We start from the raw sequence: 14,088 nt of genomic DNA, 5'->3' as shown, positions 1-14,088 counted from the left end.
AAAATATGGAATTCCATTTGCATCGATCTTGGCATATTTCTCTTGCTTCCTCAACATTCATCAGTCGTAAAGGAAACGTAAATAAAAATCCTCTTCTAAGTATATCTGAAGTGGTACCTGTCCTGCAATCCATGAGATTCAATCCGTTGCTATTTGATATGTGCATGCACATATCTAGTAACTTTATATTCCGCCGAAACACAACCTGAACAATGGGAGCCAGTCTGCTATAGTCACTTCGGCTTTATATGAGATATCCAATGGTTTGGTAATAAAAGGAATCAAATAAATCTATGCCAATCGTATTCTAAAACATAAGTAAGTAAATGCCTATAGCTATATACCTAGTTAAATTACTCCTTCTTCTTTTTCTATGGTGTGGGTTGTGAGGTGAATTACCAACCTCATCAACCCTGGTGTCAGGGTTATTATTGAGCCGCCAAAGGCCCCTGACATAGCTCATGTAACGACTAGGTACTTACTTACATCAGTAAGTAGTAACCGGAACCAACGGCCTAACGTGCCTTCCAAAGCACGGATCATCTTACTTTTTGGACAATCAAGTGATCAGGTTGTAATGTCCTAACCAAATTAAGGATCACAAAGTGATTTTTGCGATATCTGAGTCCAACGCTCAACCACTGGATCACGGAGGCCGTTAATTACTCCTTGGATCCATACTAATATAGTAAGTCTGTCTGATTGTTATTCTTTCAAAATGTTACCTAGTGGAAATATTACCCCAATTTAACGCAAGCGAAGCCGCGGGCTAGTACTTAGATAATTTTGTTAAACGGGGTTGTCAACAGACAACCCAACAATATTTTTTTTTACTAATATTTTTACAATGGCAATTTTAGGTCTCTCTGCTATGTGTGCTAATCAAATATAATTAAAAAAAAAAAAATGATCCCTTTAATTACTATGGTGTGCTGGATAGATAAAAAGTGGCAAAGTCTGTCTTGTTGTCATGGACATAATATGTCACGCATTGTTATGTAAGGATAACCAACGGTTTAGTAAAAATACAAGCCTGAAAATAGCAAAACAAAAAACCGTAACGCAACATAACACATTAAATATCTCACACTCAGTAGCATGCAAATCGACTGCGATTATTAATCACATTAACGTAACTCCAACATTCATAAAACCATTGCGTTTAAAAACTAAAACCCAACTTTGGAAAAACCACGCTCTAAAAAGTATGAAATAAGAAAATATTTCTCTGAAATTCTTCCGAATAGTGATGTTTAGGAGGTAACCGTGGTCGAATGCCAATCTGTCCTAAGAATTTGCTCACCATATGGCCCCTTTTTGCTTCACTGCAGTCGGGTAAAAATGATATAACAGCTCGTATCATGCATTTCATCAGAGATAAAAGGACGTTCTTTCTAGAGCGATTTCACTTAAGAACAAATCTGTAAGATCATAACTTATGGCTCTTTACGTAATTTTAATCCTGCAGTGAAAGGATACTTTAGCGAGGCTAAAAGGAAGACTTATTACTAGCCCAACGTAACTTGAACTCTGAAATCATACTAACTCCGTAAGTTCCTAACCAACTTGACGGGTCTCTATTAAATTGCCCGTTACTAATGCCTAAAACACGCATTGAGCACAAAGAACAATTTTGTATGATACCTCAGATACGGAGATAGACCTAACAAAAGAGATGGACGGACAGACGGTATGGTTCTTTAAACCTCTGCCTATTACTGACAGCAAAAGGAATAGTCTTTTTGAAATATTATGCAATAAACTTGTTCAGAAATTTTCATAACTATTCTGTGCTTCGCCTTTCGGAATAATGCGTTTAATAAAGATAAAAATACAGTCTGAAATTAGCCCTGGAATTATGGACAGGTTGAAGCGTGAGAACAGATGTGGCTTCATAAGTTATAGAGGTAGTAATTGTCTCAATAAGACCTTAATATTATTATTGTTGCTTTTAACAATAGCGTTTTATATCGGCGAGAGTGTACAGCCATATTTAGCAGCTTCGTCTGTACCTCCACCCCTATTTTCAGAGTGCCCGAGCGCATCCCACCTTCACAATGGCCAACATGAATAAACAAAACAAAGCTAGGCATAAGGCTAGCAAATCAAACAGCTTATTAGCGGGGTAGATTGGCGATAGCCGCACAAGTCCTGCCCACAGCACAGACTGTAATTACCCCTATTGTCCGCGAACCGCCATAAACACGACGTGTGTTTCAAAGATCACAGATTATGCTCCGATCTTTTTATTTGTAGCTAAAGCTTGAGACTATAAGAAGAATACTATAAGAGGTGGAGACTGGGGTCGCTAGGGATGGGTCCGGAAAATTCTCATCATCATCAGCCCATCAACGTCTCCACTGCTGGGGCACGGGCCTTCCCTATGGGTGGATAGGGAGATCGGGCCTTAAACCATCACGCGGGCCCAGTGCGGATTGATGGTTATTAACGACTGCTAATGCAGCCGGGACCAGCGGCTTAACGTGCCTTCCGAAGCTCGGAGGAGCTCGAGATGAAAACTTTTTTTTTCCCGGAAAATTCTCCTTTGTAGAAAATTCTTCTCTTAAGTTTGTGTACATAATCAAATTACTGAATGTAAGCCAGATAATGCCATGCTCGCTGGTCGCTAGTTACGAACCAATTTCGTCATTTACCGTGAGTCACTGTCTAACAAAACGAAATAACAGCAAAAAAACATAAGGAAGAAAAAGACAAACATTCGAAACAGATTGGTAAAACGATATTGTCGATCGTAAATACTGGCGGCTAAGCGTTCCGAAGACGCAAGTCACAGTCCGTTACAAAGACCATGTAATAAATGGTTAAATAGGTAATACAAACGGCGGCCATCCAGTTTTGTGTGAGAACAAACGCCGTAAGACCCGTTTTCCGATCTAGGCTAGCCTTGGCTACACGTGAGACAGGCTAGACCTCTGACACCGACCACGTACAACTCGTAAAATGCACAACTTTACTTGGAAACTACACAGTAAATATTGGAAGTGTGGGTCAAGTTAAGATGTACAGACTTCTTAAAGCGTCTGCTAGAAGTGGGTGATTAGAATTAATTATCTACGCACTAAACACGTTTTGTTTTGAATCGTAAAGTTAATTCAATTCTTTTAGAACAATACGTTGGAATTGGAAAGTAGGTGGCCAGGTAAGTATACTTAAGCACCTACCTATCTATTTGCGATTGCACTTAAATCTTGAAAGTGTAGATATTGATTAAGTACCTACCTACTTATTTCGCCTAGTAAGATGCGACGATAACCAATGGATGATACGCACAGAACATTATAAGTACCTAGGTAGTTAGGTACTTAGTAAATTAGGTATTATTTATCTCTGGTAATAGTAAAAATCGCCCAAAACCATAACAAATCTATGGCAATTGCTAAAATAAGAAACTAACAAATCCGTTTATTAATTGGGATAGTTATGTAACTATCGTAACTAACACGATTTTTAACTAAGGCGTAAGTAGGTGTGATTGAAGTGGAGGCAACAGTGACGATTTCTAGTTTAGATAGATATTTTTATGAATTTGCAATTCCTAACTTAAACTTGTAGCTGTTGTTTATAACGGTTCTTGACTTCGAGTCTGGTAGGTTTATGATTGCCATGTGTGTTTTATACCTATAAGTCGCTAGCCACCTACCGAATAAGTGTTTTGAATTGAATTTAGTTTGTGCAGTCAGCAAAAAAGCACTACACTAAGGTAGGTAAATACATAATACAATCTTCATTAGAACTACGTAGCTACCTATTGCCTAGGTTTGCTGTACCTATCTACGGTTTCTTAGATTACAATTTGAGGACCTCTCATATCTATCGTGGTTTATGAGTTTCAGTGATCTTATTTCTTTTATAGAACGGTAGGTGCCTATAAAACAAATAAATACCTACCTACCTAGCTGCTTATTGTCCCGGAAAATTTTCACATGATTTTGATTGTCTATGAGCTTCAGTTGTTCTATTGGATTATCCTTGTGGAAAATATAACTTCGCATATTACCTACCTATATTTCCTTCGCCAGTAAATTCTATCGTGTTCAACTTAGATAGGTATACCTATAAATAAATGTTTACTAACAAAACATACCTACTCTTTATGAAACTTCTAAAAGGTAAAAGTTGCACAGGTAAAAGTTGCACAACTCATCACTGCTGAACGTAAAAACCGTAAAAATAAAACTTTAAAGCAATACTACAACGGTTAATTTTCAAAAACCGTTCAAGTTACATGCAAAAGTTCGAAAATAAATAAAAGCTTCTTACCTCAACAGAAACGAAGAGAGCAGAACGATAATATTATTTGCAACACCAAAAGTCCAGTCCGGTAATTCACTGTTAAATGTTCGGGGCACAAATCACAAGCAAAGTTCGTATCACTGTGGGTCCGGCGAGTTATAATTCGTGTGTAAGCTCGACGTTGTTTGGAACGGCCGGCGTCTCGTCTCGTCCACCGCGGAGCGCCGCGTGCATTTCAACCGATGAAAGTGTAAACCGAGGTTTTTGTATAGCGCTCTCTCGCTTCGCCTCGCTCGTGGGACAAGGACCGCGCACCCGCCACCGTCAAGTTTGGCTTTTTGAGTTGAGTGGCGACTTCGCCCACTGTTTCATTGTTATTCTAATTCTCGAGACTCCTTTGCTCAAAAGAATGTCCAACATGACAACCGCGAAGTTTCTCTACAGGGAGTTTGAGAAATAAAATGCTCAAATGTGGATTGTTTATTTTTATTTTCTTCCCATATGTGGCAAGAACCAGAGTAGTGAGCACAACCTAACATTATGAAAATGGTAACTATTTTCAGGGATAACCACTTCTACACAGATGGAGATTTACAATCAGAATAGTAAGGATTTGAAGACCATGTACAATTTGAATCCAATATTATAAATATACTATTTCATCTACATTTTTACAAAACAGGTGCCAATATACAAGTCCACAATATATTTTTTTTGGTGCAGTATTAGAGATAAATTACCAAAACATACAGTAAAAATAAACTGACAAATTAACAATTATTTTCAGTGACAAACAATGCAATATAAAATTCTGTTCTTTAGAATAAAGGTACATACACAAAAAATGAATTTAGTACATTTGGCACCAAAAAAGATGTGAAATCCCTTGTGTACTGCTCCTACTCCAGTGTATAAGATACATTTTTAATCTCTAATGAATTTACGAAATTCCAAAAAGAAACAAAATGATATAATTTGATATGAAGTATTATTATAACAAATATGCATGTAACCAAGGCACTCAGCTATCGGTTACAAACCCACTTGTCGGAGAAGAGAGCAATAACAAGATTTTAGAAATTTCAATTGCTATTATGAATATTATATTTTTGTAATTTTCTCTTTTTAAAACGTGTGCTGGATAGCTACGTGTCCAAAATTTATAAATGTGTTGCTCTCAACTCAACGCAAACATAGAACAAAGATTCGCTGGTGAAACATGTTATAAATATCGAAATACATTGTTACGAAGAAAAGCTCTCGCCACTAGATACTGTGTGGCTTTAAGAAAGTGAAATTGTGATCTTGGGGGACTAGTATCTACCGAAACCTCTTGCACTATATAAGTGGCTATTTAGCGTCACAGTCAAAAGTGCAAGTAGTATACTTAAATAATTTTAAAGATACGACATCAATAATTCTGTTAAAGCTCACAGACAAGTCTCATTAATCATTCTTAACAGCTTATAGATGTCCCATCTCTTAAGTTTGCGACAGCTTGATGTTTCGCTGTCCCCACGCAACTACCGCAAACTCGGTCAACAGTCGTAGTTGTTAACAACTTCGATATCCACAGATGTTCTGGATAGGAGTCCACAAGTGCATAAGCACATTACATTAGATTATAACTAATCAAACATAATATTATATGCAAACTTGACTCTAGTAACATTTTTTTTTGGATTTTCTAAACATTTTTTTTATCGAGGTTCTTTAGCGAATATCGTTAATGGAATAAGTACAAAAATATAATGAAAGTATGACACAAAAATCAAAATGATTCTGTGATGGACAGATAATGTGATTACAAAAATGAAAGTGAATTAATTAGTTGAAATGAGTTTAAAATATACCCAACCATACTTATGATGATACTTTACATATAACAGTGAGGCATTTCTGTATCTGAATATATGAAGCATCGTGAACAGCTGGAATGTTCACTCGTCAATTATGTTACATTTCAATATACTTTTATTCAGATAGAGAAACTAATGATGGATTAGTGAACATAATGATAACATTTGCAAAGAACTGAATATGTCTATACATTAATTTCACAATATACTAAATATATACAATAGTAGCCTTCCAATGTATTTTTTATGTAATGGCATTTTTTTTATCGTTTTTTTCGTTTTCAGTTATTACAAACGGAAGTAAATCACACTACAGAAAAATAAAATATATAAAACACGACACATAAAGTAGCAAAGTTTGCAGGAATATAAAATTTTATATTAAATTTTAACTAGGCAAGGCTTTAAACGAAATAAATATAGTACGTGCGGGGCCGCGCAAGGCGCCGTCCGATAGACGGGAATAATTCTACCCCCATATAAAATGAAAATAATACGAAAATATAACATATACACTTCCTATGTTTTACATAAACTATAAACAGTTACGCCTATATGAACTGTTTCAATCCATATTAGGAGCAGTAGAATATGTTACAATTACTTCCACGACCGTTCACCATCCCCGGCCCCGTGTAGTCTTAAAAGACATTTTTTGAAGAAAATATATCAGTTTCAAACGTGTCGGCGCTCGAGAATGTTGAACGGATAAATAAAGAGTACGATACAATATTTCTCGATCGTAGACACACTAGAAGGCGGTTGCCTCCGACTAACAATATCCATCTTTGTATAAAAGTTCTTAATTACACTATTTGGCTGACGGAGCGGCGCGCCCGTTTCGGCCGCGATCGCCTCGCGCCGCCGCCCTACGTTACATTATGCGGCTACTCAATAAAATCGCCGCGTATAAAACTTAAGACATATTGGACAAACCATTAAAACAAACAGTCCAATGTCTTACACTCTAACCACATATTACCAAGCCGCACCTCTAGCTGCAGCTTTGATCAGCAAACAACACTGCGTACGCCTCACGGAACACTATAGCGCTCCGCGAGTCGTGCCCACTGCCGTAAGAGAGATGCGTCTCGCGTCCACGTCTCTTCACATAATGTAGTAACAGAAAACAGAACAATTTCTTTGCCATTTAAAATTTTTAATGAAAATACGGGTTGCCAGAAACAAACGAAAGAATACTAACAAAAATAAAAATTCCTGCACTACTTATTTTACATTAACAAATTATTAAACAACTTTGGACGATATTATTGTAAGAATTATATTAGAATCGTCCTAATGTGCCCGGAGTGGAATGCTGCCGCTTATGTTGCGTTATAATAAAAATAAAAAGCAGACATTTTCGTAATAAAAGATTTAAAACCAGAATACTTAAAGTTCATTTTATGCTAAAGTTCAAGTAAACAGTATTCCATGGAATACTTCATTAAAAAATCGCAGACATCAGTTTCCGCATTAATCAATCTCCACCAAATATTTGTTGATCATGTCGCCGGCCGCAGCATTCCACCGCGCACCCTACATCAATATCAAATCTACAAAGAAAACATTGAACTAAACGTAATGTTATATATACTCCTTCCCAGAATATCTACAATCATAAGATATGTTAGCACGTTCTAGCCTTTTCACATGTCTATCCAAACAGGAGAACAATTTTAAGGCTTTGCTAATTTTATCCTATTTATTATTGCTAACTTCCCTTCTAATGCCACTTGAAAGAGTAAAACAACCCCTGAAGAATGAACCGCAAGCGCGATGTCGAGGCGCCTCGATCCACCTCCGCGGGCGCACTACTTCAGTAAACATAACACCTTCCATAACCAAGGAGAATATATACACAGAATGCAGCTCGATAGCTCGACACAGGAATTAAGCTGCCACCTTGACACACTATTCGCGCTACACTAATTGCAGTTTCATGATTATTAATTTTAGAGGCCGCTTCACTTCCTCTAGTTACACAGAGATAGCACGAAATTGTCAATTACGTCATCGACTATATTTCCAATTAGTATGTCAAGATGGCCCACAATCACTACGAGAAAGTATGCGATTATCAAATAAATATCTGACAATGAGACGGCCGATCCCGAGCGACCTTCAATTTTCAGCATATGAGGATGTTTCGGAGCCCGAGTTCTGAGAAATTTAATACGAGTTCAAACTGAAATTTTAAATTAAATATATTTAAATCCGCGATCGAAGCGCAACACACGATTAACTACGAGCGTTTAAAAAGAAACATAAAACGGCTCAGGATTTACAATAAGATTCCCGAAATACATGCGCCATAAACGAAATATAAGTCATAATTATAGGGAAAAACTTAAAAATTTAAAAACGTGATTAGATCGTAAAGCGAACAGGGATTAAATTTCTCAGTAGATGTGCGGGGTCGCCCTCAGCGCGTGAGCGGGCGGTCGCCGGCGCCGGCGCAGCAGTGCAGGAAGCGCGCGTGCGGGTGCGAGCAGCCGGGCGGGCGCGGGCCGGCGGCCGGCCAGGCGGGCGCGCCGCGCAGCGCCGCGCTGTGGCGCCGCTTGCGCTCCGCCGACACCAGCGCGTCCTCCACGGCCGCGCGCGCGTACTCCGCGTGCGCCGCGCTGATGTCGCCCAGCAGCTCCTCCCACTCGCGCGACAGCTCGTCAGGCGGCGGCGCGGCGGCGACGGGCGCGGCCGCGGGCTCGGCGCGGCACGAGCCGCAGCCGCCTGAGCTCCAGATGCCGCCGATGCCGCCGCCGTCGCCGCGCGGCTTCTTGGCCGTGCCGCCGCACTCGTCGCAGGCGCCCCACGCGCCCCTCGCCACGCCCGCCGGCCCCTCCGTCTGCGCGGCCGCGTCCATCTGCCGCAGCGGGAAACGCAGCCGCAGCCCGCGCGCTTCGCCGCGCCTGCGCGTCGCCACCACCGCGTCGCCTCCCGCGCGGTACTCGCAGTAGCGCTCGAGAGACGTCTCGAGGTAGAGGCCGCCCGACTCGCTTCGACGGAACTCGACCGGGTCGAGGTCGCCGCGGATGTCGAACGTATCTCCGTCGACGTAGCGCGCGGCGGTCTCGCTCTCGGACTCGCGCCGGATCGGGCGGAAGTGCGTCCGCGCGGACGTGAGCAGGTCCTCGCGCTCGCGGGACGGCGTCCGCCGCGGCTCCTCGGCCCGCTTCTGATCGGCGGCGCCGGCGAGCGCGGGGCGTTCCTTCTGCCGACGCGGCGGCACCTCCGCGAAGCCGCTGCGGTCGCGGCTGTGGTTGATCGCGGTGAAGGAGCGCATCGTCTTGGCGACGGTCGAGAGCGCGTCGTAGATCTCCTCGCCCTCGTAGAGCGAAAAGGACTCGATCTCGCGCGGCGCGGGCGGCGGCGGCGGCGCGTCGGCCAGGTTGAGCGGCTTAAAGCGGTCGTGGAGCACCTCCACGATCCTAGACGGCGACTCGGTGCGGTCGACGGTGGGGAAGCCGTCGTTGGACCATATGCTCTCTGTGAGAGATATCAAACTGCATTTCTCGGCGGACGGATCGGCAAACAAGTGATCGGAGGGCGAAGACAGCAGGTCTTGGAAATCGATCGGAAGATCTTGATATTCGTCATCGGGCGTGTTCTGGTCTTTAGACCACAGGGCCTCGATACTCCGATCGAATTTGGCTTCGAATTTCGCGTACAGCTCCTCCTCCATGGGGGTGAGAACCCTGGGCTTAAGGTCTTCATTGATGACCCACTCGGTGTCGAGATCGAGGCTGTCGTCCCAGTCGGGCACTGTGTTCTCGCTCATTCTGATCTTGACTTGCGTGATTTCCTTTATTTCATCCGTTACGGTGTTCTCGCAGGTACCATAGCCTTCGTCCAGTGCAATAGCTCGGATGAACTCCTTGACTGGGTCTTGTGTCTCCATGTCCCAGACTCCCTCGTGCGTCACCCACTCGGGCAGACTCTCTTTGCTATCGAAAGACCTACTGTAGCTGTTGCAGCGCTTCTTGTTTTTCTTCTGACCGTGGTATGAATTGCGTCGCTCTTTTCCAGATGAGAACTTTTTGTTTTTAGTATTCCAATCTTTAATTAGTGGCTCGCTTTGCATTTTGACGTTAGGATCTTGCGCTGGTTTGCGACACCACGCCGGCGGGGGCAAGTAGTACTGCAGGGGCTCTTCACCTTTCTTCAGAGCCGGGAAGGCAGCGTAGTATCGACGAACAGCTTCACTATGTTCAAAGTTACACGTTGGCATGCCTACTCGAGACGCGCTTTCTTGATCTTTGATGTCTTGGAGTCTGGTGCACAGCTGGTCCACAATGTTGTCAAGATTGGCTTCCTGGAAAGAGATTTGTCTTCTTTGAATAACAGACTATTGGTAGATTTATATAATGAATAATGTGGGGAGTGGGGAGAAATTGATTACACCATTGAGCAAGACTTTTAGTGCTATTGACTATTTAAGATAAGATAATGTGAAGTCTCCTTGATATGAAATGTAAGTTTTTTTTGAGTAAAAGTAGTACCAGATTATAATAGCATAAGATAATGTGTTATTTAATTTTACTACAAACATTAATAACAGGTTTGTTAAATATGGGCAGTTAAGATAAGGGAAACAATTCCATAGAAATTACAATGATAAGGAAAAGTCATGAAACTAAATAAATATAAATAGTGAGTAATGTACATAATTATGATAATACTAAAACTGTATAAATCAATCCCATACAAATTTTATAAAAAGCTCAAGTACTTTGGTCTGAGTAATTAACTTGTCTTTTGGTAATCAGTAACCACAAGTGCTTCATCTAGAACATTGAACGAAAAAAGCAACTACCATCCTTGAATGTCACGATATTAAATGAAAATTATTAGCCCATTAAAGTTAACTCAAAATTAGATTTGCTGGAGGTAAAAAAAGTTAAAACCACTTGATTTCAAAAATCTCCAAGTAAGTTTTCAATGGAATCACTTGAGATTTAATGTATTCAAGTGTTCTAACTAAATAGGTAATAAATAACTCAGTCACAAAGTACACAATTTTCTAAATCTAATATGGTCACAACTTGCACTAGTGCGCTGCAAAATTATACATAGAATGATTATGTAAATAAATTATAATAGGCAGCTGAACAATGGAACAAAGGAGGAATACAATACTGTCAAACTAATGTGCATTCAACTAGGGAACTCAAAAAAATATAGGTGCAACAGCAACACTTTATATAAGGCTACATTCTCAAAAAAAAAAAAAACAAAATCACAAATCCGCTTTCAACAAATCTACTCTATGTATTACAAACAGTGTATAATAGATGCAAGACAGACCTTTCGGTAAGGATTCTTATAACTGTTAGTCTTCATTTTATTCCCACTGGCACGGTCTCTTTGTAATGTTATCGAGCACTGCATATCCTCTTGATAGCACAAAAGAAACATTAATAAATTAGTAAAACTACCACAGCTGCAATTTATTACTTGTTTCTTAATTAGCAAGCAGTTACCTAATGTTACACATACTATGTGCAGCTAATTTATAATTGTGCTTCAATCATTATTTAATCTATATTTATAGTAAACAATAAAGTCAACAAATATTTTTGAAGGATAATAGGGTTAACGACCTGTTTACCCACAAATGACTAGTATGGTAATATACCCTCACCTATGAAATATTTGTGCAGTTGTTATGATGACATTGGCACAACATTTCGATAAAATATTGTTGATGAGAAAAAGTTTTTGTGTGTTAGTTACCTGCGTGAAGTGTGTAGGTATCAGATGGTGGAGCGAGGAGTCTGGGGTTCTCTGGAAGTGGCAGGCCGGCAGGCGCACGCCCGGCTGTCTCTCTTGTGCTTACGCATCCTGCCCTTGATAATTCCGGTCGCTATTAAATACCAACATTGTGCTCAAAAATCGAGGGTCCATTTTTCAATTGCCTTGGGCCGTGAGATATGAATCGATCCTTTTAGATGCTTCGTTACTAATACATCCTTAATTTCTTTGGCCTATTCTTTGCTAGTGGTTCGATTTCGTATAAGGCAGCGCTTTGTCGCACTTAGAATGTATGCAATCGCATTGTCACTAGCTCTAATGAATGACGCACTTCGTGCACCCCTTACTTCTGGAAAAAGAAGATATAAATTATGAACATGACATGCCGCGTTGTTTTCATGTTAGTAAAGGTCATCGCGACCGAGAAGGCCACTGGGAAACTCGTGCAGAGCCATGCCCGTCTCGGCCCCGCGCTAAATGGGTCGATGGCGCCAAAACGTCATCGCATACTACAGAGTGGCGATGGTAAGAAATAAATATATAGAAAGGAGGCCCTAACGCCCCCAACACTGCCCACCACTGGCTGCGTATTATCGACTAACAAAGAACATAATGCGCGTATCGTAAATCGTTAAAATCATTTTGCACTGAGTCATACTCGTAAGATTGCAATGAAACGATGCAATTTCACAACAAGGCGACAGTATTACATGATGCACTTTCACTGAGGACGCGAATTCTACTTCCGTGTTGGCAAGTTAAAACAATTAGATATGAGATAGGGCTTACCTTATGCAGTTTATTGGGGTTAATTTATCATGTTACAACTTATACACACACACCCCACATGAAAAAAAACATGGCAGCCGTAATGAGTGAGTGAGAGTCGAAAATTTTTATTATTTTTGCGCAACTCCGTCAAAAGACAGAAATGACGTCTTGCCATCGACCAATAGCATTGTTTCCCTTTTCAATTTCGTTAAAGATGGCGGCCGGAAAGCCCGTGATTCAATATTTCAACGCCATGATTCGTGGAAATTATGAACGGCATTTTCTATTGGACAATGATTGACTGCCATAACCAATGACAATCTAGAATCTACACCGGAAATAGTTGCTTTCGCGCCATCTATGCTCACCGCCAAATTCAAATGGGGACGCCAACAATAAAATTGACCTCGGCAAAAGAATAATGAAACAAAAACCTTGACCTTGTAGTTTTTTGCAGCAGCCTCCTGGAATCCGGGTACAGGTAAAGCATAAACCTGTATGTAGGCACTTTTTTGTTTAATTCGTTACTATTATATTATTAGTAGGTAACAGAAATTTGATGTATACGGACCGTACAGTAGTATGGACTAAAGGGCACACGGAGGCCCGTGTTTGTTGCTTTACGCTACGAATTTAAACTCCAAAAAAAATGTATACGAGCACTGTGCGGTGCTCGGTTTGATGACAGCTGCAAACCGCTATTCAAAAAGCTTGGCATCTTACCACTGCCCTGCATGTACATTAGGGAGGTATGTATATTCGTGGCATCAAATCCCAATAATTGGAAAACCCGGGGTCAAATGATTCAGAGACAAACAAGAAGGCATATTATGAACCTGCTGTATCAACCTCCTGCCCGGAAATATATTTACAAGAGGAACATATCAAATATGTGTATAGTTATTTATAATAAACTTCCCACCGTATTTAAGAACATGACCAAAGCTGCTTTTAAAGTTAATTTGACAAAATGGTTGCTACAACATTGCTTTTATAGTATTAAGGAATTTCTAGATTATAAAAACTAAATTTTGACATTGTTAATTAGAGTTTTATTATTATTATTTTATTTTATGATTGATTTGTATTATATAATTATTATTTAATTGTAGATGCATGTAGCAACAACATAAATTTGCATGCTTACTTGTAAGCTGAAAACATGGACTACTGTATACAATTACATCTGTAAATACTGTTTTCTGGCAAATAAATTATTCTTATTCTTTCTAATAAATAATGCTTTACGGGACCAAGAAACATAATCAACGACTCTCACATTGAGGCATTTCTTTACTACTGTAGGTAGGCCTGTAAAAAAATGATCATCATCATTCATCAGAGCGTGGTATGGTATATAAATAGGTAAATTATTTGAGGTAATGGTATTTTAGGCCAGTCAACATAATGACGTCTGCCCAGTTCAAACACCTAGTGTCATTCATCTGTATGT

The 14,088-nt window shown here is 40.4% G+C and overlaps 2 protein-coding genes across 4 annotated transcripts in view; both read right to left on the bottom strand.

The window, feature by feature from the left end:
- LOC126371481 (leucine zipper putative tumor suppressor 2 homolog) overlaps nucleotides 1-4,509 on the bottom strand; it is a 120,603-nt gene extending 116,094 nt beyond the window's left edge. The window contains exon 1 of the mRNA XM_050016792.1: nucleotides 4,282-4,509. The gene's annotated coding sequence lies outside the window, so the exon portion shown is untranslated. The remainder of the gene's footprint in view (nucleotides 1-4,281) is intronic.
- A 215-nt stretch (nucleotides 4,510-4,724) lies between these two features.
- Nucleotides 4,725-12,813, bottom strand: LOC126371465 (uncharacterized). 3 transcript variants are annotated; one of them, XM_050016771.1, is made up of 4 exons: nucleotides 12,654-12,813; nucleotides 11,847-12,210; nucleotides 11,418-11,506; nucleotides 4,725-10,425 (listed from the first exon to the last, which is right to left on the bottom strand). In XM_050016771.1, exons 3-4 carry the CDS (start codon nucleotides 11,499-11,501, stop codon nucleotides 8,539-8,541), a joined length of 1,971 nt encoding a protein of 656 aa, XP_049872728.1. In that variant the 5' UTR covers nucleotides 11,502-11,506; nucleotides 11,847-12,210; nucleotides 12,654-12,813; the 3' UTR covers nucleotides 4,725-8,538. The 3 variants fall into 3 exon arrangements, with proteins under 3 accessions (XP_049872728.1, XP_049872727.1, XP_049872729.1); XM_050016770.1 differs by having other exon boundaries at nucleotides 11,847-12,213; nucleotides 12,654-12,812; XM_050016772.1 differs by lacking the exon at nucleotides 11,418-11,506 and having other exon boundaries at nucleotides 11,847-12,213; nucleotides 12,654-12,812.
- Nucleotides 12,814-14,088: the final 1,275 nt, after the last annotated feature.

This window comes from Pectinophora gossypiella, chromosome 12, assembly GCF_024362695.1.
Source record: "Pectinophora gossypiella chromosome 12, ilPecGoss1.1, whole genome shotgun sequence".
In the NCBI taxonomy this organism is placed as follows: domain Eukaryota; kingdom Metazoa; phylum Arthropoda; class Insecta; order Lepidoptera; family Gelechiidae; genus Pectinophora; species Pectinophora gossypiella.
This window is presented reverse-complemented; position numbering and strand designations above follow the sequence as displayed.